Source organism: Syngnathus typhle, linkage group LG4 (genome assembly GCF_033458585.1).
Source record: "Syngnathus typhle isolate RoL2023-S1 ecotype Sweden linkage group LG4, RoL_Styp_1.0, whole genome shotgun sequence".
In the NCBI taxonomy this organism is placed as follows: domain Eukaryota; kingdom Metazoa; phylum Chordata; class Actinopteri; order Syngnathiformes; family Syngnathidae; genus Syngnathus; species Syngnathus typhle.
In genome coordinates this window covers 6,537,446-6,563,889 of record NC_083741.1, presented here as the reverse complement: position 1 = coordinate 6,563,889, position 26,444 = coordinate 6,537,446, and the positions used below count along the sequence as shown (strand labels likewise).

General features: G+C 40.1%; 1 protein-coding gene across 12 annotated transcripts in view; it reads right to left on the bottom strand.

The window, feature by feature from the left end:
• LOC133153217 (liprin-alpha-1-like) overlaps window positions 1-26,444 on the bottom strand; it is a 61,790-nt gene that overhangs the window by 4,283 nt on the left and 31,063 nt on the right. For 4 of the 12 annotated variants that reach the window (XM_061277348.1, XM_061277349.1, XM_061277350.1 and 1 more), the window contains 18 exons: window positions 26,027-26,110; window positions 25,808-25,939; window positions 24,753-24,815; window positions 24,604-24,683; window positions 24,328-24,478; window positions 19,638-19,861; window positions 19,310-19,544; window positions 14,228-14,257; window positions 9,861-9,985; window positions 9,551-9,720; window positions 7,972-8,065; window positions 7,587-7,598; window positions 6,616-6,697; window positions 6,323-6,523; window positions 6,057-6,119; window positions 3,740-3,915; window positions 3,515-3,612; window positions 3,246-3,421 (listed from right to left, as the gene is read on the bottom strand). In XM_061277348.1, coding sequence (XP_061133332.1) covers window positions 3,246-3,421; window positions 3,515-3,612; window positions 3,740-3,915; window positions 6,057-6,119; window positions 6,323-6,523; window positions 6,616-6,697; window positions 7,587-7,598; window positions 7,972-8,065; window positions 9,551-9,720; window positions 9,861-9,985; window positions 14,228-14,257; window positions 19,310-19,544; window positions 19,638-19,861; window positions 24,328-24,478; window positions 24,604-24,683; window positions 24,753-24,815; window positions 25,808-25,939; window positions 26,027-26,110 — 2,196 coding nt within the window. Of the gene's footprint in view, window positions 1-3,245; window positions 3,422-3,514; window positions 3,613-3,739; window positions 3,916-5,632; window positions 5,681-6,056; window positions 6,120-6,322; window positions 6,524-6,615; window positions 6,698-7,586; window positions 7,599-7,971; window positions 8,066-9,550; window positions 9,721-9,860; window positions 9,986-14,227; window positions 14,258-19,309; window positions 19,545-19,637; window positions 19,862-24,327; window positions 24,479-24,603; window positions 24,684-24,752; window positions 24,816-25,807; window positions 25,940-26,026; window positions 26,111-26,444 lie in introns of those variants that run through there. The other 8 variants (XM_061277356.1, XM_061277358.1, XM_061277355.1 and 5 more) reach the window with 5 other exon arrangements.

Sequence of the window (26,444 nt, the reverse complement as noted above, 5' to 3'; positions counted from 1 at the left end):
GATTTTACAATGCGTTGTAATTCATAACGAAGTTGCAGAAAAACATTCCACCTGTTTCTGAACTTCACCAGTAATTCATAAATATGACATAACATATAGCTCAATGCTATATATATTTTAAGTTAGTTTTTTTATTTCATTTTGACTTTTTTTTTTTAATTAAGGTAGTTTTAAAAAGTTTGTTTTTTTCATTTCATTCTGACTTTTTTTAATTAAGTTAAAAGTTTAAAAGTGGGTTTGTTCGTTTTTATTTTTTCAAAATTGCTTTGTTTTACTTTAGCGTTTTTTATATGGAGTATTTTTAAGACTATTAAAGAAAGATACAATTCCTATACGACTGTTACGCTGGCTTCATCTCTGCAGCCCATACATGGATACAGAAACGTATAGGTTTCTACCCATTTAAATTCTACCCAGAAGTTCATATATGAAATTAAAAAGGATTCTCACGATAATTTAATGTTATTATTCAATGTTATAAACATAAATTGTTTTAATTATCATTTTGACCCGCATTTTGATCTCAATTCATTAATTAAGATAGAGGATTAGAAAATATTTAATTTAGAATTTGTTCCTGAAAAAGGATTGTAGTTTTAATTTTTTGTATCCCAACAGGGTTGCCTGCATTCACAAGGCCCACAAAAAACAGCAGCGGCAGTAGGCACTCATTACAATGCATTGCCGCCACCTGCAGGACTGCAGATGAACTAAGCATTTTTAATTCAATAAGTGAGATGCAGGACCACAGTGGTATTCATTTTTAGTCCTAGAATTTCAGGGCGGCCTAGTTTAGCTCACAACGTTTTACTGATCAAAAAAACTATCAATTTAAAATGGTACAGTATTCGCTCCAACGATATGAATATTGTATTTCACAGGGATGAGAATGGCGAATGTGAACAAATACTGAAAAGTAGCCGGGCGTCTGGGCGGGGCCGATGACGGGAGTCTGGGAGGCCGATGATCGGCCATCATGGAAGATTTATTTTTTAACGATATCATGACAATAGCCTAACATTAGCTTACATGTAAGATCATGTCACTTTCTAAACCCACATCCTTGTAAAAAAAAAGTACCTTTGTGTGTTTTTGTTTCGATGTGCTCCTTCATGTTCCGAGCACCGCTACCTCCATAGCTGATCATATCTTGACAGAGAATACACAAAACCTTCCCCGGGACATCTACTTTACTGATATGTTCCATCAGACACGTGGTTACGGACTGTGTTCCGAGTTGTAAGATGGCGCTGCTCTCGGGCCATGGCCATCTGAAGCAGTTCTCGATCCCGTTCGACTTGTCTATTTCCCTGGCACGATCCTCGTCTTTTTCCCCCAAAACTTTAGCCATGCTGGCGAAAACATTTGCTGAGGAGGCCCTAGATCAAAGGTAAACGCAAGGCCCGGGGGCCAGATACGGTCCCCCACATCATTTTATGTGGCCCGCGAAGACAAATTGTGCATCAAATTTGTGTGGCATTACTAGAATAGCAAATTGTCTTCACGTTTAATATCTTTTTTTTTTTTTTTTTTAAATATTTGACCAGTTTATACTCGTCTGATTTGAAAATGAGTTATTTGTCAGTTTGTTCTGTAGCTTTTACTGTATATAATAGGGGTGTAACGATTCATCGATACACATCGATTTATCGATATAATGCTCTACGATTTATTGGCACCGATGCTAAACGTAAACATCGATTTATACCGCCGTGTTTGACTCCGGACATTAGACGCGACTTTATTTTGAAATCCAGTTCATTGTTGCTTGCTTCCTCTTTCCGGGAGCAGTGCGCGGCGTCGTTGTGTTGTGAGCAGAGCAGGCACGTGAAAGGGGAGTCGACAACTAGTACGCGGCTCCTGGGCTGGTGCTATGGCTAGTGTCCAAAAAGTCGAGGAAATCTGCTCCCCTTTAGGCTTCAAGTCATTCCTTTGGAAGCCCTTTGGATTCCAAAGAAAAGATGGCTCAACGGACAAGACACGTGCAGTTTGTAAATCCTGCCATGCGGTGATCAAATATTCAGGGACCACAAATCTCGCCGCACATTTAAAGAAAAAACACGACATCAAAGTTCAGTGTTAAAGTAAGCACTTTGTATACTACAATACTCTTGTAATTTCCTAAATAAAGAGTTTGCAGTACCTTGTTGATTTTGCGTATGAATTGTTATAAATCAGGATATTGTTCTATATTTTTTATTTTAAAAAAATATATATATATCGATCGTAGAGCACTATATCGTGATATATCGTGAATGAATCGCAGCAGGCTTTAAGATATCGGCAAATATCGTATCGTAGTTCTTTGTATCGATATGATATCGTATCGTGACAAAACCCGCGATTTACACCCCTAGTATATAATATGAGGTGCTCATACATTTATTAGGGTTGACATAATGGCACGCCGAAAGAAGCTATGACTACAATGCGGCCCGCAAAAAAAACGAGTTTGACACCCATGCCCTAGATCTATCTAACTAAATAACTAATCTACAAGTGATGAAAGCCCAATCGCAAATTCACATTTTGGCGGTGTAAAAACACTTAGTTCTCCGCGTAAATTAAGTTAACAAGTGGAAATTATGTGATGAAAGTAGCTCCAAAATGCTGCCAAAAATAAGGCAGATGTCGCATCACTGTTGCCAGTGAGTTAGGTTTACAGAGGCAAGCAGATTTCTGTACTCACATCTTAACTAATTTTGCCTTGAGATGTGCCAAAAGATGCCGTCGCGGCGGGCGGGCGAATGCTAGCGAGTCGCAGAGGCTCCGGCACTCCATTGTGCGACCACAGAGACGGCGATCGGTAAAGGCTGTTTGATCTTTATGACTGCTTATGCTAATAGGATAGGACGTCCTACATGATCGCTACCCCGATTGGTAATATAATACTTTTTTAATAATTATATCATTTATCATTATCCTTTAGTAATCATTTTCACCCAGAACAATTATGTTATCCCTCAAATGCAACCATGTGTATCAGTAGGTATTTCCCTACTGCAATTTCCCGCTACACTCGTATGCATGGCTCTGATTTTATTACACTTGCAAGACTTTCTAAATAACACGCTTTTGGCGTCAACGTGATTCCCAAATTCTGTACCCCAAAGTCTACATAAAATCGAGGCTTAGCTGTCGGTGGACTTGCATGTTTTGAAGCAGTGGCCTTGAGCAACGTAAACAGCACTCCGGGCCTGGTCAGATCAAGATCTGGGTAGTACAGTAGTGGTATGCTACTGTACCTGAGTGTTCTGTGTGGGAATCTGCAGCAGGAGTGCCAGGGTGTTGTGATCAAAGGTTTCATCCAGAGAAAGCAGAGCCCCATGAACACCACTTTCATAGAGATTGGCACTGTACTCTTTCAGCCCAATAGCCTGAATCCAATTTATCAAACGCTCATTACTCCACACCAGCACATCTGGAAACAAGAATAGGCAACTTTCTTTGTACTCTCTTTTTGCATAATTCTGTCTCTGTATTGAATGCACACGTATTTTACAGCTTTTGTTACCATTGAACTCCAGCTGACACTCTTCCCTTCTCCTCTCCAGCTCTTTCCGGTCATAGTTGAGCCTCCTTAAGCACATTACTCCGCACTGAAAACTGTTCCTATTGACAAGAAATTGACCATTGTTGATCAGTTATTTGCAGCCATTTTCTATACCAATGCGTATAGAAGGCTGGATTAAAACTAGACAATGGAGACACTATTGCTCGCCATATGTGCATTCATTACCTGTGGAAACTGTCAACCATCTTCAGCTGTCCCCGGAGGTCTTTCTTGGTCAAGTGATCGAGCATGCGGGCGTCCACCAGGGACTCCATGAAATATGAGCGGTACTGTGGTAGACCCAAGCTGGGTAACCACTCATTACCAATCCATTCATGATTCATGTCTCCATATGCCAATGTCTATAATAAAATATGAGAGAGAGTGAGACAGAGAGAGACGGAGAGAAAGAAACAGCGAGAGAAAGAGACAAAGAAACATTCTTAAATAGGGGGGCAGCACTAACTTTGTAAATTAAAATACTAAACACTGAAAATGTGGCATACATAAAATGAACATTTGTATGAAATACGAGAGGAAATGTTGAAGCTAATTCTTTTTCATGATCTGCCACAAGGATTGTCCCTTAATGCAAGTTCAGAAGCCTATTAAATTTTGTACAAAAAAGAGCCCTTGATTAATATTACCAGAATTATTGTTATAGTTAATAATATCAGCAGCATTATTAGGGCTAATCAATAAAGGAGTATAGGTATCAGAATTATTTTTTTTTTCCTCCAATGTTTTAATATTTGCAGTTTAGATCTATATTTGTTATTGCCAGTAATCATTGTACAGTGGACCCCGACCCAAATAGTTAAGATCAATTATGAAAAAAAAACCAACATTAGTTTGACTACCCGAAACTCCTCTGGGATATACTGTCAAAAAGTGTTTTTCATGAAAAAAGAGGGGGACGTGGTGTAAAAATACTCAAGTAGACAGCTACTTGTGTGTATGTTATATGCATGTACAAACACAATCACTGTAATGTTAGTTTTAAATGGCGTGTAATATTGTAAAGTCACTGTAGAAAAGTATTTGCAACAATCCACTTTTCCATATTATTAAATGTTTCACCTCATTCCCAAACAATACAATAGCCTCCCCACCCATTCCCCCCCAAAAAAACAAAATAAAACAATCACAACAACCCCCAATGACAATGAAAATGTTTAGGAACTCGTTGCAACAATAAATAAATAAATAAATACACAAATAAATTCATAGACAAATAAATACATGTGGAAAATAAACTAGCAAATAACTAAAATAACGCCGTTCACTGTTTTTGCTCAATAATGTTGATATTGTTGATGCACCTTGGCACCATGACTGCAAGTCTTTTTGAATATAAGAAAGTACTACAAGCTCTTGGCAATTTTACCCATTCTTCTCAAACTTCCTTGATTTGGCTGGAATGAATCAGCACACACCCATTACTGATCTATGATCTCAAATTAGATTCAAGTGTGGGCCACTCATTTGATATCTTAGCTTGGATTTAGTGTCGTTGCGCTTCTAAAAGATGAGTTGTCCCAGGATTTTGAGGTCTGCTTAAAAACATCCCTTATTCATAATTATTCCACCACAATGTTGCGACTACCAGCGAGGTGAAGTGATGAGCAGTTTTTCCAACAGGGTAGCCAAAACGCTCCCAAACTGCTGAAATCAACGATCTTGGAGGGTTTGCAATTTCAGGGTTATTAGTCATAATAGTTGCGTTTCTTGCTCTCTTTCAGTTGCGGCAATTGGACAGAACTACATAATATTAGTGGTTGCTTAAGTTTTGCTCACTTCGGTCACTGGAAAAAGTAGTCACATGACACACAGTTGGAGAAGGCTCACTGAAGAAAATTATCCTCAACCTAGACTAATGTTCTAAATGACCTTAAAATAATATTAGGTTTTATATCACTGTGAGCTCATATGGCTGTTGAATGGCTGTCTGGATTGGAGGCACAAATTTTGTTGGGTATTGGAAGGGATAAAGAGAGACAGTTTAGTGTATTAAGAGGATCGCAATTTTGGTTCTGATTGTGACAGGCTAAAGTACTTGAGCGAGGCGAAATTGAAAGGGTGACATGTATACGTTCAAACCTGGGCCCAGCTACTTTCGTCGTCCTCCTGGTGTTAGCATGGTTAGTGAGCATGGTGACGAGAAAAGAAAGGCTGCGTTAGTGAGTCTGCAGTGCTGGGTTAGAAGAGTTGAAAGTAAAATTTATAGTAAAAATCAAAGTGAAGGAAAATGACAAAACTCATTCTGAGCAGACATACACGTCACATCACACTCCTATATGCCACCTCAAATGCATTCCAGGAAAACTTGGGGAAGACTACTTGGATAAGAGTGTTCCAAGTGGTTAATAATGATTATTTTTCATTTTTAATTCCAATGAAGCTGGAAGATTCTCATCAATTTGCAACCAACTTGGAACAGGCCCAATAGTCAGCCAATGCTATGAAAAACAAACCAGTGTTCAGCCAATCTGAAAAGACTAACCGTAGGAGGTGTGGCTGCCAAACTTTCCATTTCTTCATGTGTGACCCAAACGTTTCCTGTCGTCTGATCATTTGACACCCCCCATCACAAGTGAGTGAAGTGTGCAGAGAAAGGACAGTGGTGCAGGACAGAAGAGAAAAGACCAGGAAGCGTTGGTTGTTACAAAAAAAAAAAATGCTTAAAATGTTAACCCGTGAGAGTACTATTCTAAGTCAGATAAAGAAATGTGTGCGAAACAGTGTGTTAATTATGTATGAGACAAATACCGTTCTTGAGGTGGGAGGGGCAGAAGGACTGGTGAGCGACATGATTTCCTGGATGGCAAGACGAAGTTTCAGACGATGCAAAGGGTTGCTGATGCCAATCTCCCTCTGGATTTCAGTGTCGGAAAGTGCTGACATAATGGCTCCACTCTTTACGTTTGCGCGACAGGCAGCTACATACCAAGCAGGCATGCCCACCCACAGCTGGCCAAAAGACAAAAGGTAAGTCAGAAACTCATCACATAAAAAAAGAAACAATATTGGTGTTCTAATAATTTTCCAGATCAATGCTGTACCTCAAGCCAAACGACAACAGTTGGTCCATCCCATTGGGCAAAAGGCAGGCCCTGCCTGCGCGCCTCATCTAACAGTTCGTGCCTGACAGACAAAATATTATTTAAAACAATACAGTCAATTGAACTGAACCCAATTAAAGCACACAGCCGCATCCCACCCAAGCACATTCAGTATCATAGCAAGCAAAAACAAAGAGAAAAGCAGTGCAAGAAAACAGGACATTCTCGTCTGGAAAAACATGAAAAACCACTGATGTTTTTGAAAACCAGAAGTGTGTCAAAACCTCTTAAGCCCTTTCAATGTCCTGACTATGCAGGTTCAATCAGATTGGTCTTTAGTTAAGTATCTGAAAGATAATTGGTAGTCAGCGACTGTTTACTTTGGGTACGTACTTGTACTACTATAATTAAAATAACAGTTCTAAGACACTTCCTCTTAAATAGAAAAGTGGCACAGCATGCATTCAGAGCGGTATTAAGGAGAGGAATACCTTTACAATCATGCACAGCCTTGGTTTACTATCAAGGGGCAATACCGTTGTCAAGTATTGAGAAAACAAGAAGGCATATTGGAGGATTCTGAGGGGGAATTCATTCAAACTGTGTGGAAAGGCGTCGTCATTATTGCTGGATCTGGAGTCGGCCACCAGATAGCGCAGTTCATTATTAAACATGCACACGGCCAAACAAAATAAGTAGAAATATGTTCTTGGGAGAGTTTCCTACAAAAAGCATTTTCAACAACTGGCAGATTATGCATTCTGCTCCATGTTTATAAAGAAAAGTATTTAGAAAAAATTTCCTCTTGCGCACAACTTCATGCTTTGGAGCAAAATACTGAAGTCAAAATCAGCATACACATTCACGTTAGGTAAAAGAGCAGTACGGAAAAGTGATCAAACATTCAGAAGGACAGCAGCAATGAGGACCCAAGTACTATGTGAAGAAAAAGCAATTATGAATCAACTTACCCTGTCTTTGGACTACATAGAGAATGAGAAGAGGGGGATAAAAAAAGAGGAAGATTGGCAAAATAACAACAAAAAACATGAAGTGATACTTAAAAGTGGCTACTTAGTCATAGGTGTTTGGAGATCAAGCTAAAGAAATAAAAGAAAGACAACGTGGGGTGGGAGATGACTGCTACAGAAAAGCCTGTGTGGAATGGAAAGTATTGCATATAATAACAATAAACTGATGACGTGAGTGAGCAGGAGGGAGCCAGGTGAGCAAGCAGTGTGTGCGTGCATATGTGAACCAGCATGGAAATGTAGCAAGAGTGCAAGCCTAGTTGCACAAGGCTACAATGAACACTATTACATGTAGGTAACTCACTCTTTATTGAGTGACACCTACTTCTTCTGCAGTTTTCTGTTTTTTTCTGCAGGGCCTCCCAGGGTGCCCATTCCCAAGCCGTCCTTAGGTGAGTTCTCTGCTTCAGGAGTGCCACCTAAGAACAATAACAAAATGTTAAATGCTGCTCAGAACCTTTAAACATTGTTTAAATCTACCATGTCCAGTTTGTTTAATGTTTAATTGTTTTATTTATGAACTGTGCCATTGGCTGAGAACCAGTCGAGGATGTGCCCTGCCTTTAGCTTAAAATCATCTGGAATAGGCTCTAGTTTACCAGCGGCTTGATGGACAATTGATCTATGTACAGTCAATTTAATAACCCAAATATACCCCTATTCAAAACCAAGGTGTTTGTGACATTTAAAACGAACTACCGTATTTTCCGCACTATTAGGCGCACCTAAAAACGTACATTTTACTAAGAAAAAACACAGTGCGCCTTATAATGCAGAGCGCCTTATATATGGATCAATTGATGAATTTGTTGATCCATACTGGTTGTACACAGGGCTCTGCCAAAATGTTTCAGTACGTTTTAGTACGACTAGTAAATTACAAAGTCGCATCGCTTCCCAACATTACGGCAACTGTAGTCAGGGGGCGTCACAGAATAGCTGTTGTACCTGCGAGGCTATTTCATTTCAAAATAGGCTGCTCCGTTAATGTTTTGAGTAAATTTACGGATTGATATGGAAGGGGAACATAGGTAAGCAGTACCAATGCGTTAGATCGAACTTTAGTCAGTTCCGATCATTTTATAGGAGATCGTTTGAGAAACGCGATTGTTTACACTTTGCTCAGGCTCATGGGAGATTGCGAGCTGAGGCTCATGGGAATTTGCGAATGGCTAATGCTATAACGATAGCTGCTATACGCACCAGGCTATTTCATGTCAAAATAGGCTGCTCTGTTAATGTTTCGAGTAAATCTACGGATCGATATGGAAGGGAAACATAGGTAAGTAGTACCAATGCGTTAGATCGAACTTTAATCAGTTCCGATCATTTTATAGGAGATCGTTTGTGAAACGCGATTGTTTACAGAGGGCTCGTTGGTTATTGGCTAATGGATGCATACCGCAACCCTAGTCAACCTCAGTTTGATGCAGTATACCGTTTTTTTCCGTGTATAGTGCGCAAAATTTAACTAATTTATTGTCCTAAAATCTGGGGTGCGTATTATACATGGGTACAAAAAATTTTTACATTTTTTTTTTAATTTTTTTTTTTTTTTAAGTCCCTATGATCGTCACACACGCAGTCCCATTTTTATAGTCTTTGGTATGGTCTTAACTAGGCTGGATGTAATTTTTTTTGTTGGCGTTGATTTCTCCGACTGTCCGTAAACGCACCACCGCGCTCCGTGCGCGCACGGGAAAGAGGCGGCTCTGTATGGGAGAGACGTTGAAGAGGAATAAAAACACCCTTGGAAACCAAAACTTGCCCCTCGTCGTGACTCGGAGCCGCAACAAATGTTTCGGATTTGTGTAGGGTACATTGTGACAGACAGCAAACGAGCAGATGATCGAGCAAGCGTCTGATACGAGAGTATTGCGGTCGCATGGAGTGTGTGTGTTCACCTTGACTGGGAGAGTCCTTTCCAGGAAGACTAGGCCGACCTTTCTCCTTCTTCCCAAAAAGGCGTCCAATGGAAGACTTAATGCTTTTTTTCTTGGCTGCCTTGTTCAGAGAGTCCTGGCTGCTGTTACTGCTGCTGGGGTTGCTACCCTGCCCATCTTGTATGCCAAGACTGTAAATGAAATTAAAAAAAAAAAACCATTACAAACAAAAAAAAAAAACACAAGCATTTGGGGATAAATACCACTTGATTTCCTTATTTTATGTCAAGCCATGGATATATTTGTTTTAAGTGACAAGGAGAAGGCTTACCCTCGAATGTCTCTTATGTCCTCATGGCTGGCAGCATAACCTGCATCCCTGTTTAGGCGCATAGAGCGAGGAGTGGTGGGGGGTGACGTCTCACACTGGATAGTGGTTTTGTCATCCTGAGCTGACTGTACACAGTAGAAAAACAATGGATGACATCCAGCACTCAGATTTCGCCGTATCAAGGCCATTAAACAGAACATCGTACAAAAAAAATAAGGAAACTTAGTCACCTAAAAATTGAATATAAATATGTGCATAGGTTGCATTTTCCTAAAATGTACTGTTTACTACAAATGAAAAAATATAATTTTAGATCAAATCATTCGTACATATTTTTGAAAGATAAGTTAATAAGGTGCTATTTGTTTCCTTTGACCAATCCATGCGTTGACAAAAATGACTCATGGTAGAAAAAAATACACTACTGAATGCAAACAGACATTATTTTCTTTTGACAAATGCGTCTGGATGACATATTAAATGACAAATGTATCCAGTAGACCACCACTATTTGTAGGAAATAAGAAACAAGCTTGATCATTAATAGGTTTGAATAACTACCGCTCGCCTAAAAGTGATTGAATAGCCTACATTAGTAAAAATAAATATTAAACAAACTATCATATAGTCCCCAAACCATTTTATAGCCTATTGAACACTCTCAACCATGTTCAAATATTGCTGTATGCTTCAAAATACAGCATAGTAAACATCTTAAAGCTAAGCACGCAGATACATAATGCACTAGGGCTGCAATTAACAGTAATTGAAATAATCGATTAATCAGTCAATTATTTTGTCCATTAATCGATGAATCTGAATTTTAAAAAATATTAAATTTCCATCTCTTTATTCCAAAGCAGGACATTACCGTATTTTTCGGACTGTAAGTCCCAGATTTTAATATAGTTTGGCCGGGGATGCGACTTATAATCAGAAGCGACTTATATGTGAAATTATTAACACATTATTACTTGATCATTAACACATACACACACTTACTATATATAGTAGTGTTGATCACTTCACGTGTTATTTTCACTTTAAACCACATGAGGGCGCACTAGGCCTGTGGAATTATTGGAACCGCAACTGACAATGCGTCAAACCTCAGCGCCGCATGTACTTACTTCCGGAGTCAGCAGCGGCGTTGTTTATAAGTGACACGGAGGACGAATATTTCAATGGATTTAATGATTTGGAGTGACACGGATGGTTCGATAAAATTGTTAATTATGTTGTAGTTATTTGATATACTGTAATTTTCTGACTTTAAGTCGCGTTTTCTTTCATAGTTTGGGTGGGGGGCGACTGATAAAGAGGAGCGACTTATATGTGAATTTTTTCAAAAATTTTCAAAAAAAAAAAGTGAAACGACGATAAATGAACCGCGATGTAGCAAGGGATTTCAAGTGACGTCAGCAGCGCGGCGCGGCATGGCGGTTGTTTACAAAAAGGACAAAGATTAATCACGAAGGCCGCCACGTACTACCGGCATCATTAGCGGCTTTGTTTCTAAGTGACACGGAGGACGAAGAGTTTGAAGGATTTAAGGATTTGGAGTGACACAAGGTTTGAAAAAATATTATGGCTTTTACGCACGGCCGGTCCTACTCTACGGAGCTCTCTTCCACCTCCGTGGATAGAAGTCGGGGGCCGCCACACGCCTGGAAGTTTGTTTTGGTAAATAAAGAGGCGTTTACCAAACCCACGTCTTTCCTTGAACTTTGTTAGGGCTACAATATAGTTATATAGTAGATCTGTGGAATAATGACGAGGCTGACGTCAGGGCGCACGTGTGGCCTTGTTGACAAAGGACGAGGAATTTGATCGATGGATTTAATGATTTAGAGTGCACAGATGGTTTGATAATATTATTGCTTATGAGATAGTTATTTGATATATAATTTATATATCGTTATATGGGCCTGGGGAATACGTATTTTGAAGTGCAAGCGGCGTCAGCGGCGCGCACCCATTGTTGACAAAGGTCGATCGATGGATTTAATGAATTGGAGTGACACAGATGGTTTTATAAAGGTGTTATTTATGTAATAGTTTTTTAATAACTCTGAATGTTACGTCAGGCCCGGTCTTAGCTCTTCGTTTGTGTTTTTGTCACATTAGCAGACCTATCATATAGCCTGTTGTTGCTCGTTCATGTCTGTTCTTGGTGTTGGATTTTGTCGAATAAATTTCCCCCCAAAATGCGACTTATACTCCGGACCGACTTATATATGTTTTTTTTCACGTTATTGTGGCTAATGCGACCTATATTCCGGAGCGACTTTTAGTCCGAAAATTACGGTATAGTTTATATATCGTTATATAGGCCTGTGGAATATTTGGAACCGCAACTGACGATGTGTGACATCAGCGCCGCATGCACTTCCGGAGTCAGCAGCGGCCGTTGTTTACACAGAGGATGAAGACGTCGATGGATTTAATGATTTGGAGTGAATTGGATGGTTTGATAAACGTGTTATTTCTGTTATAGTTATTTGAATAACTGTTAATATGTTACGTCAGGCACGTTCTCAGTTTGAGTTTGAGTTTATTCACGCAATATCCAACAAACAGTATTACGGATGCGTGAAAGGTCACCCCAAGCAAGCTATTTAAAGCTTTTAATAGGGGGCCTGGTTTCCCATAAGTATCAGATATTGGCCAGATATCCTTACATTTTGGACAACATACAGATATATAATAGACAACAACAACAAACACACAACAAGGTACAACACACAACAAACATACGACAAGCAATAGACAGCCTCAGTATTCTGGTTGCACTGGATTTGATGTAAAGTACATTTGCTATTAATAAATTAACAACTAATAAATTAACAATAGGACACAGGTGTTCATGCGATTTATAATCAGCACATTAAACATACATTGATATGAGTTGATTTTTTAGATTTGCCTTGAAGATGGATATGGATTGCAACCTTTTTAGTGTTTCATCAAGCTCATTCCAAATCTGTGGCCCTCTGCACACAATACTAAAGCTTGTAGATTTTAGTTTCCGTTTTTTCCCAATGATTAGATTGCTATTCCTGGTAGTGTGGATGTGGCTGGGAGTACAGATTGGGATGAGTTGACAGAGTTTATGGTTTCGTTTATGGACAGTCTGATACATGACGCAAGCATTCTGGAAATAGTTATGTTCAGCAAGCCTCAGAAGATTGTGTTGGTGGAAGATTGTTTTAGTGGGGGCGTTAAACTCAGACCATGTTATGGCACGTATGACCTTTTTCTGAAGTATCTCCAGCTTTTTAAGATGGGTTGGAAATGTGCTACACCATATAATATTGCAGTATCTTAAATGAGGTTCAAATAAGGATTTGTACAGAATAAGAAGTGCAGTGACTGGGAGATAATGTCTCAATTTGAAGAACAAAGCCCCAAATTTAGACAGTTTGATTGTGAGATCATCAATATGTTTTTTAAAGTTCAAGAACTCGTCAATGTGGATCCCCAGGAATTTAGTAGAGCTGACTCTTTCAATGTTTTGTCCGTTGATTTTCATGCAAATTTGGTCAATGTCCTTTTTTTATGGGAGCGGAATACGATGTGGTATGTTTTATTGACATTTAGGGAGAGTTTGTTGCATTGAAACCATGTGTTTATTTTCGCTAACTCACTATTTATAATTTGTTCAAGTGTATTTGGATTTTTGTGGGAAAGAAACAAGGTTGTATCGTCAGCAAATAATACTTTATGTAGTATGGGTGAAGTATTAACAATGTCATTTGTATATAAGATGAAGAGGAGCGGCCCTAAGATGGACCCTTGGGGAACTCCATAATTGATGGGTTTGTATGAAGATTTATGGTTGTTAATAGAAACATATTGATGTCTACCAAACAGATAGCTGCGGAACCAGTTCCTCGTTTGTTGATGTAGCGTTAGCATACCGTATCGTTTAGCCTGTTGTTGCCTATTCATGTCTGTTCTTGGTTTTGGATTTTGTCAAATACAGACCCCCCAAAAATACGACTTGTACTCCGGTGTGACTTGTGTTTTTTTTCTTCTTTATTATGCATTTACGGCTGGTGCGATTTGTACTCAGGAGCGACTTATAGTCCGGAAAATACGGTACTTTATACTTTCTGCACTAACAATTAGAAATAATTACAATTCAGTAAAGTTACTGTTTTGGTTCGTAATATGTTGAAAAGTAAGCAAAAATGACGATGATTGCTTTAGATTCGCTTGAAAAGAAAATGCCCAAAAACAAATATGTGGGGTCCACTGTACATCACTACAGAAGAATGGGAGAAACATAAGCTAAACATTTGGGACAAGAGGTGAGCGAAGGTACTGAAAGCGGACACATTCAGTGAAGCAGGCCTCTAGTTTACCTTCCTGCGATGCTTGCGCAGGTCACTAGGCTGAAGCATGGTAAAAAAAGAGAGAGAGGAGAAAAGCAGTTAGTGAGAAGCAAGACCGAACGCCAGTAGAATCAACCCATGCACAAACAAACCAAGAGGAACATATTGGTAGTAATAAATGTTTTTGTTGACAAACCAAACACATGTAAAGTGGACAGTCAATGACTCATATTATAAATTGTAAAGTCACAAGTTCTTGGAGTGGTGAAGCACACAACACAAGTGAGTAAAGAATAGCAACCCAGCAAACAACCAAGCTGGGAGTTGCAGAGAGTCAAACCAATTGGATAGGTGCAGCCAAGCTCAAATGCCTATCAGGCAAACAATTTTTGGTGGCTTAAACTTTCACATACTTAAAAACTAATAAGATAAAATACATTTGAGAAATGGATGGCTAGAAGGCTGGTATACGTGATATTACACATGGCCAAAAGCTTCTTACAGACGTACATGCCTGAGAAGTCAACTCTTTCCATTGTCTGCCTTGAATGGGGTCAGCACCCCCTCCCTCTGCATTCCACAGAGGCCTGGCATCAGCAGAGCAAATAAACCATCAGCCTGCCACATTTCTATGGAAGTTTGTTTTGCCCCAAGAGCAAAATACCGAATCATTCATTTCCTTTTCTCTACGGACATTGTGAGGTCAGGGCATGGAAGAGATTAGTGAGCTATAAATGGGAAACAGGAAGCGGAAATTGTGGGGTGAGCAGAAAAGTAAATCTGATCAGTTATAATGTTGCTCTGATAGCTCTGGGTTTAAATAAAGCGCATTCAAAACTGCACAAGCACTCAGTATACATGCTGGAAAATATTCCTTAGAGTTCTCAAAAGCCACGAAAGCACAAAGACCAGACCTCAAGTCTTTTTTCTCTATAAATGACTTCTCAATCACACTAAATAAAGGATTGACTCGGAATGTTACAAAAACGAAGGAACTGCAAAACTGAGTAAGGGTCACGGAGTTCTACATGAGCAGCGGCTTGATGGTGCAGGGCCAGTATTTCACTGTTTAGGATCACCTAAAGTTAACTCAATTGGGCCAGTACAAATTTTTATTAATAAATACAATGAAAGCAACATGTCCTTCCATGTACTTTAATATCTAATAGTCAATATTTTGAGTTTTAGCCACTTAAATTGAGTGATCATCATTGATCTTTTTGCGGAACTGTGCACGTTTTTTTTATGAGTCAAGTTAAATCCTTCCAGAAGCCATTGCTTGAACAAAACACACAGTATAAAGCCTGGAATATGTCAAATTTTAAATATTAAGTTACCGTTTTTTTCCGTGTATAGTGCGCAAAATTTAACTAATTTATTGTCCTAAAATCTGGGGTGCGCATTATACATGGGTACAAAAAATCGTTTAATTTTTTTTTAAATTTTTTTTTTTTAAGTCCCAATGATCGTCACACACCCAGGGAGGCAATGGGTCCCATTTTTATAGTCTTTGGTATGGTCTTAACTAGGCTGGATGTAATTTTTTTTGTTGGCGTTGATTTCTCCGACTGCCCGTAAACGCACCACCGCGCACGGGAAAGAGGCCAACAAAAAAAATTACATCCAGCCTAGTTAAGACCATACCAAAGACTATAAAAATGGGACCCATTGCCTGCCTGCGTGTGTGACGATCATTGGGACTTAAAAAAAAAAAAAAAAAATTTAAAAAAATTGGGTGCGTATTATACATGGGTACAAGCTTTTTTCCAGCATCAGCATGCCATTTTTAGGGGTGCGTACTATACATGGGGGCGCACTATACACGGAAAAAAACGGTAGATTTTATATGGATTAAAAACTAAAAGTAAATACACCAAAGTAAGCGTGCCTAAAGGTTGATATGATTCATATACAGGGTAAGTGTCAGTTCTTTGGTGTTGCCATATTCCTAATTTTAACACTGCTCATAAAGGCCAGTATTTTTTATGCCTTATTGCCCGATTGCTGTTCATTACAAACAGCACTAAAACAACATGGTTGAAATCCAGCTGGGAATTTTCCACTTTGGGCGGTAATGTCAGAGGCGTTACGACGCTTGAAATGAGGATATATGAGCCCAAAAAAATAAAAAGTTGTTTCAAACTATAGCTAGACTGCACCTGTCATAGAATAGAAGAGAAACAAAGAGATTTGCGGGATACCTGAAAATATGGTACATAGCTATAGACTTGAGGATGAGCAATGAAGCCAGTTGCTCCAAAAGGTAGACAAGTTACTGTCTGCTGGGAGAGGGAGCTCTGGATGATGTAGGGATCAACACAATAAGTCTACAGTTTGGGGAGGGGGCAGTCACATGTTATACACTTGCATACACACGACATGTTAGTATACACTCATAGGAGAAATGAAGGGACACTTTGGATAAGCAAAACAAAAAAACGAACAATAAACACAAATAGAAATCTATGACGTAGTATGATTCCATTTTCAAATATACAGTGGGGCAAGAAAGTATTTAGTCAGCCACCAATAGTGCAAGTCCTCCAACTTAAAAGATGAGCTGCCTGTAGTTTTCATCCGAAATACACTTCAACTATGAGAGACAAAATAAAAAAAATCCAGAAAATCACATTGTCTTATTTTTAAAGAACTTATTTGCAAACCATGGCGGAAAATAAGTATTTGGTCAATAACAAAAGTTCATATCAATACTTTGTTGTATACCCTTTGTTGGAAATTACAGAGGTCAAACGTTTTCTGTAAGTCTTCACAAGGTTTTCACACACTGTTGCTGGTATTTTGGACTATTCCTCCATGCAGATCTCCTCTTGAGCAGTGATGTTTTGGGGTTGTCGCTGGGCAACACGGACTTTCAACTCCCTCCAAAGATTTTCTATGGGGTTGAGATCAGGAGACTGGCGAGGCCACTCCAAGACCTTGAAATGCTTCTTACGAAGCCACTCCTTTGTTGCCCGGGCGGTGTGTTTGGGATCATTGTCATGCTGAAAGACCCAGCCACTCTTCATCTTCAATGCCCTTGGTGATGGAAGGAGGTTTTCACTCAAAATCTCACGATACATGACCCCATTCATTCTTTCCTTTACACAGATCAGTCGTCCTGGTCCTCTTGCAGAAAAACAGCCCCAAAGCATGATGTTTCCACTCCCATGCTTCACAGTAGGTATGGTGTTCTTTGAATGCAACTCTGCATTCTGTCTCCTCCAAACACAACGAGTTGAGTTGTTGTTACCAGAGAGTTCTATTTTAGTTTCATCAGACCATATGACATTCTCCCAATCCTCTTCTGGATCAAACGCTCTCTAGAAAACTTCAGACGGGTCTGGACATGTAAAGGCTTAAGCAGGGGGACACGTCTGGCACTGCAGGATTTGAGTCCCTGGTGACGCAGTGTGTTACTGATGGTAGTCTTTGGTCCCAGCTCTCTGCAGATCATTCACTAGGTTCCCCCGTGTGTATCTGGGATTTTTTTTCTCTTGTGTTCTTGTGATCATTTTGACCCCACAGGGTGATATCTTGTGTGGAGCCCCAGATTGAGGGAGATTATCAGTGGTCTTGTATGTCTTCAATTTTCTATTAATTGCACCCACAGTAGATTGTTTCGCACCGAGCTGCTTGCCTATTGCTGATTTAGTCTTCCCTGGCTGGTGCAGGTCTACAATTTTTTTTTTGGGTGTCCTTTGACAGCTCTCTGGTCTTGGCCATTGCCGAGTTTGGTGTCTTTTATACTGATGAGTTCAAACAGGTGCCACTAATATAGGTAACGATTGGAGGACAGTGAGCACCAGAAATCTGGCTTGTTTGTAGGTGACCAAATACTTATTTTACCGAAGAATTTACCAATTAATTCATTAAAAATCCTACAATTTGATTTCCTGGATTCATTCCCCCCTTTCTGTCTCTCATAGTTGAAGTGTGATGGAAATTACAGCCATCTCTGATCTTGTAAGTGGGAGAATTTGCACAATTGGTGGGTGGCTAAATACTTTTTTGCCCCACTGTAGTACTAAAAAATAGAGACTAGGTGCTCCAACTCTAATGGCCGTCTAACTTAACCTGCATTATTTTTATTTTTTTTATGGATTTAGGAGGGTGCGCGCACTTTGAGCCAGCCATCCTTGCTTGCTCCCATTCACTCGCGTCAAGACTCTCTGTGCGTTTTGGCAACGGAGACTAGCCGCTTAGGAATTATAAATACTGTATTGTTAGAAACTGAAAACACAGTATGTAAAGTCAGGTTCACAACTATTTGAACATTGATAGAATTTTCAGCATTCCAGCTCTGTATAACATGTGTACAGTCCTGGGTATATATGATATTATTGGCAGTTTTATGTTCAAAGTTTTTTCTTCAATTGTTCCAAAATGTTGAAATGTTCGTAATAAGTTTTCTTGTGTAAAACATAGTCTAATGATTAGCCTTACAGTAATTGTTTTAAGTAATAAAAATTAAAACAATTCTAAGTTGTTTTGCTGTCAACAATTATTTTACTGCTATTTTAGCATTTCAAGTGTTTGCTGAGGTATATTATTTCAGTAAAAAAATAGAAGAATTTTATGCGGCTATAGTATCAAAGTCAAATTTTTGGTATCACGACAACACGAGTCTATCGTGAGGATCAGATAAACGATGAATGTTTATTCGATCAAGTGGATGGACCCAGCCATGAATTGAGACAAGGAGTCTACTCGAGGCCATTAATTGAAGCAATACTGGTGCATCGGCAGATTTCTAATAAACTGAAAAAGCCTGTTAGTTCAGCACACCATGTCGCATCACAAGTCAGTCAACCATTTTCATGTTGTTACTTCCTCATCGATGCAAAAAACACATTTCAAAAATATAATTTCAGGGGTTCAAATGCTGTGATTAAGCATCAATCAAAGTACAGTACATGTATATATGCCAGATGCCCAGCATTGAGTAAAGCCAAGGGCGCTAACAATATAAATTCAAAATTGATACATATGATAATGGAGGGCTCCAAATGAATTATAATTGCTGTAATTAATATTTTGGTTAAACCCCACAGCTGTTAAATCTTTAGAATTACATGTTAAAAATAAAAATAAAAAAATCAAGAGAAGTCTTACCAGGGTCATGACACCCATCCGGTCTAATTCTCTATGGGGGCTGTGAGGAATACGTCTTGGTGTGGAGTGGCCAGAGCCTGGAGGAGAGTTGCTGCCCATAGGAGAGCCGGCAGATAGTGAAGGCTGTAAGGAGCTTATTGAACGGAAACGTCCTCCAAGGCTGTCGCCACTGCCCACCCTGTACTCAATTTCCTCAGCTCGGATGGCTGTGTTTTCCTTCTCTTCTTGAATCATTCTAAAAGAATAAAAAAGCAGTGAAAATTTTGCAAATTACACGGCAACACAATAATCAAATTTGTGGTGGTTGTTTCTGCCTTGGCTGGAGTACCTGATTTCATTGTTGATCGCATCAAGTTGCTCCTGCAGCATTAAGGCCAGAGTCTGTGCATCTGCCTGACCACCAGGGGACAAAAGATCGACAGAGCTGAAGATGGTCTCTCGATCCTCCTCCAGGTCCGAGGCATCCATATCACTCTCGAAAGCCTGGGCCACATTAGCAAGTACATTGGCCTGTTGGACACGCTCCCACTCCTGTTCATTAAGAGTCTGCACCTGAAATGAAAAACAAATATTGTAAACAAGAATGACAGAAGAGATTCAGAAGCCACCTGGATACTTAATTAGTCGTTAATAAACAACAGACAAGTAGACGTCAGTATATATTTTTTGCTCCTTGATGGTGACTTACTTGACGCTGAAGTCCAAAGGCAAGCAAACAAAGACAAAGCAGATTTTTAAAACCAACTTCAACCACACAATAGAAAGGACGTTAAGTAGGATACAGTGCGTAGTACCCAAAAATAATTAAAGTAAATGTTAATACAGTGGAGCCTCGGTTTTTGAACGTCTCGGTTCTCGAACAAATCGGTATTCAAACAAGAAATTTGAGATTTTTTTGCTTCGGATGTCGGACAAAATTTGGTTGGCGAACCTTGCGAGATGAGCCGAGAGGACCCGCATGCCAACTGACTCCGTTCGTTATTACATTCTTGTTACTCTGAGGATTGCATCAACTCTAATCATGCCTCCAAAGGAAGCAAGTGGGAGCAGTAAAGCCATCCTAAAACACAAAGACGCTCCTAAAGCAATGCGACAGTGAGCGGCCGGCGCGCTGCGGTTGCGCGATCGGACCAAATTAAGCTCCCTGCGCACTGAGGTCCACTTAAATTTTGGAAAGTACATCAGGATTTTAAAAATATTTTCTAAATTTTAGCGACCGCTCTGTCACAATAATGCGACTAGCGCGGTGCAGTTGCGCGGTCCGCGGCGCGCTACGGTTGCGCGTTCGGCGGTGCACTGCAGTTGCGCGATCGGACAAAATTAAGCTCCCTGCGCACTGAGGTCCACTTAAATTTTGCAACGTACATCAGGACTTTAAAGATATTTTCTAAATTTCAGCGACGGCTCTGTCACAATACTGCGGTAAATTTCAGCGACGGCTCTGTCACAATAGTGCGGCCAGCATGGTGCAGTTGCGCGGTCGGTGACGCGCTACGGTTGCGCGTTCGGCGGTGCGCTGCAGTTGCGCGATCGAACAAAAATGCACAACTGAAAAAATGCTTAAAAAAGGTGTTTTTTGTTTTGCTTAGAACCGATTAAATTATTTTTTATTATTTGTAATGGGAAAACGTGATTCGGAATTCGAACGATTCACTTCTCGAACAGCCTTTTGGAAAGGATTGTGGTCGAAAACCGAGGCTCCGCTGTATTTCAGAAAAAAAACCTTTGTTCATCAAGACCCCACAAAGTCATTTAATTAATTTGATTATCAATATATTAAATAAGTTTGAAATTAAGCATTGAAAACATGTGCAAAGACGGAACAATTTAGAACTGAATGGTTGAAATAAGCCTTAAACTCGTTTTTCACTTGCTAAATTGTCTGGATAGTTTGGTTAAAATGGGGCCCAGTCACACACAGGGAGACCCTGGGATTAGTCAGACATCCCCACGATGTAACTGAGTTACTCAGTAATAAATAATTGGCCCATTTCTTCCATTAGAGCAGTGGTTTTCAAACTGTGAGGCGGCCCAAAATAAAACCAATATGGGACAACAATATCATTGTGGTCTGTGGGACAGAGAGACATAAACCACAGCTAGCTTCCTTGCAGGACTGAGACATAAAAGGAACAGTAGGCTTGGAGACATGAAAGCAAGAAGGTTGTGGGTTGAGTACCGTATTTTCCGCCCTATAAGGCGCACCTAAAAACCTAAATTTTTATCAAAAGTCAACAGTGCGCCTTATAGTCCGGTGCGCCTTATATATGGATCAAGTGATGAATTTGTTGATCCATACTGCTTGTACACAGTGCTCTGCCAAAATGTTTTAGTACGTTTTAGTACGACTAGTAAATTACAAGGTCGCATCGCTTCCCAACATTACGGTAACTGTAGTCAGGGGGCGTCACCGAATAGCTGTTGTACCCGCGAGGCTATTTCATTTCAAAATAGGCTGCTCCGTTAATGTTTCGAGTAAATCTACGGATCGATATGGAAGGGAAACATAGGTAAGTAGTACCAATGCGTTAGATCGAACTTTAGTCAGTTCTGATTATTTTATAGGAGATCTTTTGAGAAACGCGATTGTTTACACTTTGCTGAGGCTCATGGGAGATTGCGAGCTGAGGCTCATAGGAAATTGCGGATGGCTAATGCTATAACGATAGCTGCTATACGCGCGAGAGTATTTCATGTCAAAATAGGCTTCTCTGTTCATGTTTCGAGTAAATCTACGGATCGATATGGAAGGGAAACATAGGTAAGCAGTACCAATGTGTTAGATCAAACTTTAGTCAGTTCCGATCATTTTATAGGAGCTCGTTTGAGAAACGCGATTGTTTACACTTTGCTGAGGCTCATGGGAGATTGCGAGCTGAGGCTCATAGGAAATTGCGGATGGCTAATGCTATAACGATAGCTGCTATACGCGGGAGGCTATTTCATGTCAAAATAGGCTGCTCTGTTCATGTTTCGAGTAAATCTACGGATCAATATGGAAGGGAAACATAGGTAAGTAGTACCAATGCGTTAGATTGAACTTTAGTCAGTTCCAATCATTTTATAGGATCGTTTGAGAAACGCGATTGTTTACAGAGGGCTCGTTGGTTATTGGCTAGTGGGTGCATACCGCAACCCTAGTCAACCTCAGTTTGTTGCAGTAAAGCTTCTATTTTATGCGCCTTATAGGCCGGTGCGCCTTATATAGGGCCAAAGTTTTAAAATGGGCCGTTCATTGAAGGTGCGCCTTATACCCCGGTGCGCCTAATAGGGCAGAATATACGGTAAATTATTTACAATTGTTTAACTCTCACCCAACATAGCATTTAGCAGCCAACACCAAATTGCCTGGAGACCTGTGAACTTGTGACTCCCTGTTGGAGGAGTTCGCTAGAAGCAACTCACAGTATGTTGTCATCCACGCACACAGACGTGTAGTTTTAAAAAATAATTGTTTGTACGTGACAGAGGAGGAGCTAAAAATCATTTTACCTCCAAAAGGGGGGCACTGCAAAAAATATTTGAGAACCACTGCACTAAAGTATGTACTTTGCTAGTTAGCTATGATTGAGAAAAAAAAGTGTTATTTGAAGGGCTGTCATGATACCAACATTTTGGTATAGGTACCGGTGTCCTGCTAAAATGTCCGACCTGTGCGAAACGTTCTACCGGCGCTGATTTGACAGCCCAAGTACTACAGTGCGCTTTCATATTGTTTTGTTTAGATGCATTCAGTTGGAAATAGAAAAGAAGCCCTCGAGAAATTATACCTAAGCTTCGATTTTACTCGCTTTGATTCTACGTGATTTTCTGTCTAACGCGGTTTGGTCATGGACCCCAATTCTTTTTTGTTGTTGTATTTCAAATGGATGATATTGTAGAAATTACAGTGCGAAGAAACAAGAGGCAGTTTTTTACTTTTAACTACGCAACGGCGTGTTGTTGATTATTTTTCTTCTTCCAGGTTGTATGTAATTAGCACAATGGAACGAACCCCACTGGCAGTAAGCAGAGGCAGAGTAACGACGCAACAAAAACTACATAGTGAATTATATCGTATTAAGATAAGATAAGAGGAACTTTATTAATCTCACGTGTGAGAAACTGCATGTAACAACAGCTCGATTTACAGGAAGGTACAAGTAGGGGGACAAAGGTGCAAAAAGATTAGGTGATTAATTTTCACCCAGAACAATAATTCCCTAAATGCAAACACATGTATCTTAGTACATAGTGAACACGGCTGGTAAGATTATTGGTGCTTCGCTCCCCCCTCCTTGAAGGACATTTACACCTCCCATCTCACCCGCAAGGCGACCATGATTGTGAGTGATGTGAGTCACCCCGCTCACTCTTTGTTCGAGCTTCTGCCCTCTGGGAAGAGGTACAGAAGCCTGCGCTCCCGCATCACCAGACTCTCAAACAGCTTCATACTCCAGGCTGTCAGGATCCTGAACTCGCTTCCCCGTTCTGCGTAGCGTCCTGTACTTTAACTGTCTGTATGCACACTGGCTCTTATTTGTTGTGTTATCTGTTTATTTATTATTTATTATTACTCTTATTATTTATTGTTTGTGCCTTCTTGTTTTCCATATTGCGTCGTTTACTTGTATGTCTATCGTGTAATATGTCTTGTCACCGTGGGATAGGGAAAACGTAATTTCGATTTCTTTGTGTCTCGGCATGTGAAGACGTTGACAATAAAGCAGACTTTGACTTTGATATTTCCCTCAACATTTTGATGCCTGATTACATATTCAGTAGTACTTGGCATATTATAGGGCTTGTTAACACATTCTTCAATTTGCTGTGTCCAAGAATACATTTACATCAATTCACAGGAACTTTAAAAGCGGTACACATCATTTAACAAAGAGTGAGTGTAACATTCTTCATCGTGTTTCATCTTGTAATGTGTTTATATGTTCAATCGATCGAGCGATCAAGCAATCAATCAATCAAAGTGTTTCATCATATATCAAATAATTCAAAATGTTCATCAAAATAGGACAGCTCACCTTGGATGGTTCATCTCTAAGGGCTGCTACTCTTCCTTTTTGGGGCCGCCTTAACACAAGAGCACCACCATAATGGTCTGAGTTACTGTCCATCATTGAGGAAGCAGACACCGGATACCTGAAGTCTGGGGTGCTTCCCAGCTGCGATCGACTAGCATAACACACCAGAACAGTGTAAGATTATATTAATATTATTGTGTTTATCAATGTTCAATGCTTACTTTTACTCACAAAAATCAGAGATCACAGAGAGAGGTTGAAAACAAACACACTTACCCATGTAATAACGAGTTGCTTCTGCTCCTACCCTGCTCATTTTCAGCCCTCAACGTTTCAATCTGAATCAAAAGCTGCTCCTATATTACAGGACATGATGAAATCTTAAGAGAGCGAAACCTTTTAACTTTAAAGGCATAGTATTTTACCTTTTCATGGTGAGACTCCTCTATCAGTTTCTTAGTGTGCTCAAGTTCCCTTATGAGCGCGTTCTGAAGAGACAGAAAATTAGGACACAGAATGACTGATGTGCATCAAGTAATGTGGGCTGCACAGTGCAACTGCAATAGGAACAATGATTTTCACTCCTGTGAGTCTCTAGAATCCATTCATTAAAATGATTCATTCAGTTGATAACCCAATTTGAGTTATTAAGTGGCGGCACGGTGGAGCACTTGGTCTGCCTCACAGTTCTGCCTCACAGTTCAAAGAGTGCGGGTTCGATTCCACCTCCGGCCCTCCTTGTGTGGAGTTTGCATGTTCTCCATGTGCCCGAGTGGGGTTTCCCCGAGAACGCCGGTTTCTTCCCCCATCCCAAAAACACGCTTGGCAGGCCGATTGAGCAGTCCAAAATGCCCCTAGGTGTGAGTGCGGATGATTGTTCGTTTCTGTGTGCCCTGCAATTGGCTGGCAACCGGGTCTCCCTGCTTACTGCCCGATGACGGCCGGGATAGGCTCCAGCACACCCGCGACCCCCGTGGGGACAAGTGGTACACATAATGGATGGATGGAGTTATAAACTGGACCAACAAAGGAGGTTGGGGTAAATTTAATATCACTCAACTTCCTTTGTTTTGTGCAAAACAACGCAAAGTTGTTTTTTTTAAAAGGGTGTTCATTCACTTGGGCATCAACATCTGGTCCTCGCTGCAGAATTTGCCCAAGAACCATGAACGAGTCACATTGCGGTAGTTGCACTCCTGGCCAGCATACTTCAATGGGAAGCCATCCTTTATAAAGCAAATAGTTCTAGTTAAGTTAGATGGCTGTTAACATGCGCAGTAAATATTTAAAATGATGTGTGTCGCAAACGGGCCCTACCTTGCGTGCGGTGTGTGTCTGTGTTTGCGTGTGTGTATAACAAATAAAGATGATTCTTCTTCAGTACATAAATTGGTGCACTGGAGTAAGGCTATGACATAAATTGGTGCACTGGAATTAGGCTATGACTAAATGAGAACTGACAACACAAATGGACAAGTACCTTGTCCTCCAGAGCAGACATCCTCTCTTTAAGGTGAAGCTGGAGTCTCTCGTTGGACTCAGACAGGAGCTTGTCCACTGTCTCAGAGAGGCGCTTGTTGTGCTCCTCATTCATCTTCTCTCTTTGCCTTGCCTGAAAGAGAAGGAAAAAATGCAAATGTTTATCAATTCAACTGGAGGTTAGTCCAATTTAATAACTTTCAGTTTGCTCCTTTCTTACCCTGAGCAGTTCCTGGTGCTTCTCCTCCAACTGGGACTCCAGCTGCCTCAATCTCTCTTCCACGTTACCGTGTCGTTCCTCTGCCTGAGCAAGACAAGACAACAACAAAAGTACTCTTAGTACTTTGCTTGCTCAGTGGCTTTCCATATTCAATTTTTTCCGAAGTAATGGGTCTACAGCTAGAGGCATCAGTTTCTCTTGCAGTCATCCTTCAGAAGGTTAAGGAACAAAGCGGAAATCCTTCAAAGGGATGAAGCCATCTACTTCCACAGACAAAAGATCTAGCATCTGGTGTGTTTCTACATAAACAAGAGCTACCAGCAGTGACGATGCACAACAAGGCAAAGCTAACAAAAAACACAAACAGTAGAAATACTGCTCATTTCATCACGTATTAAGACGACATCTATTTGTATAG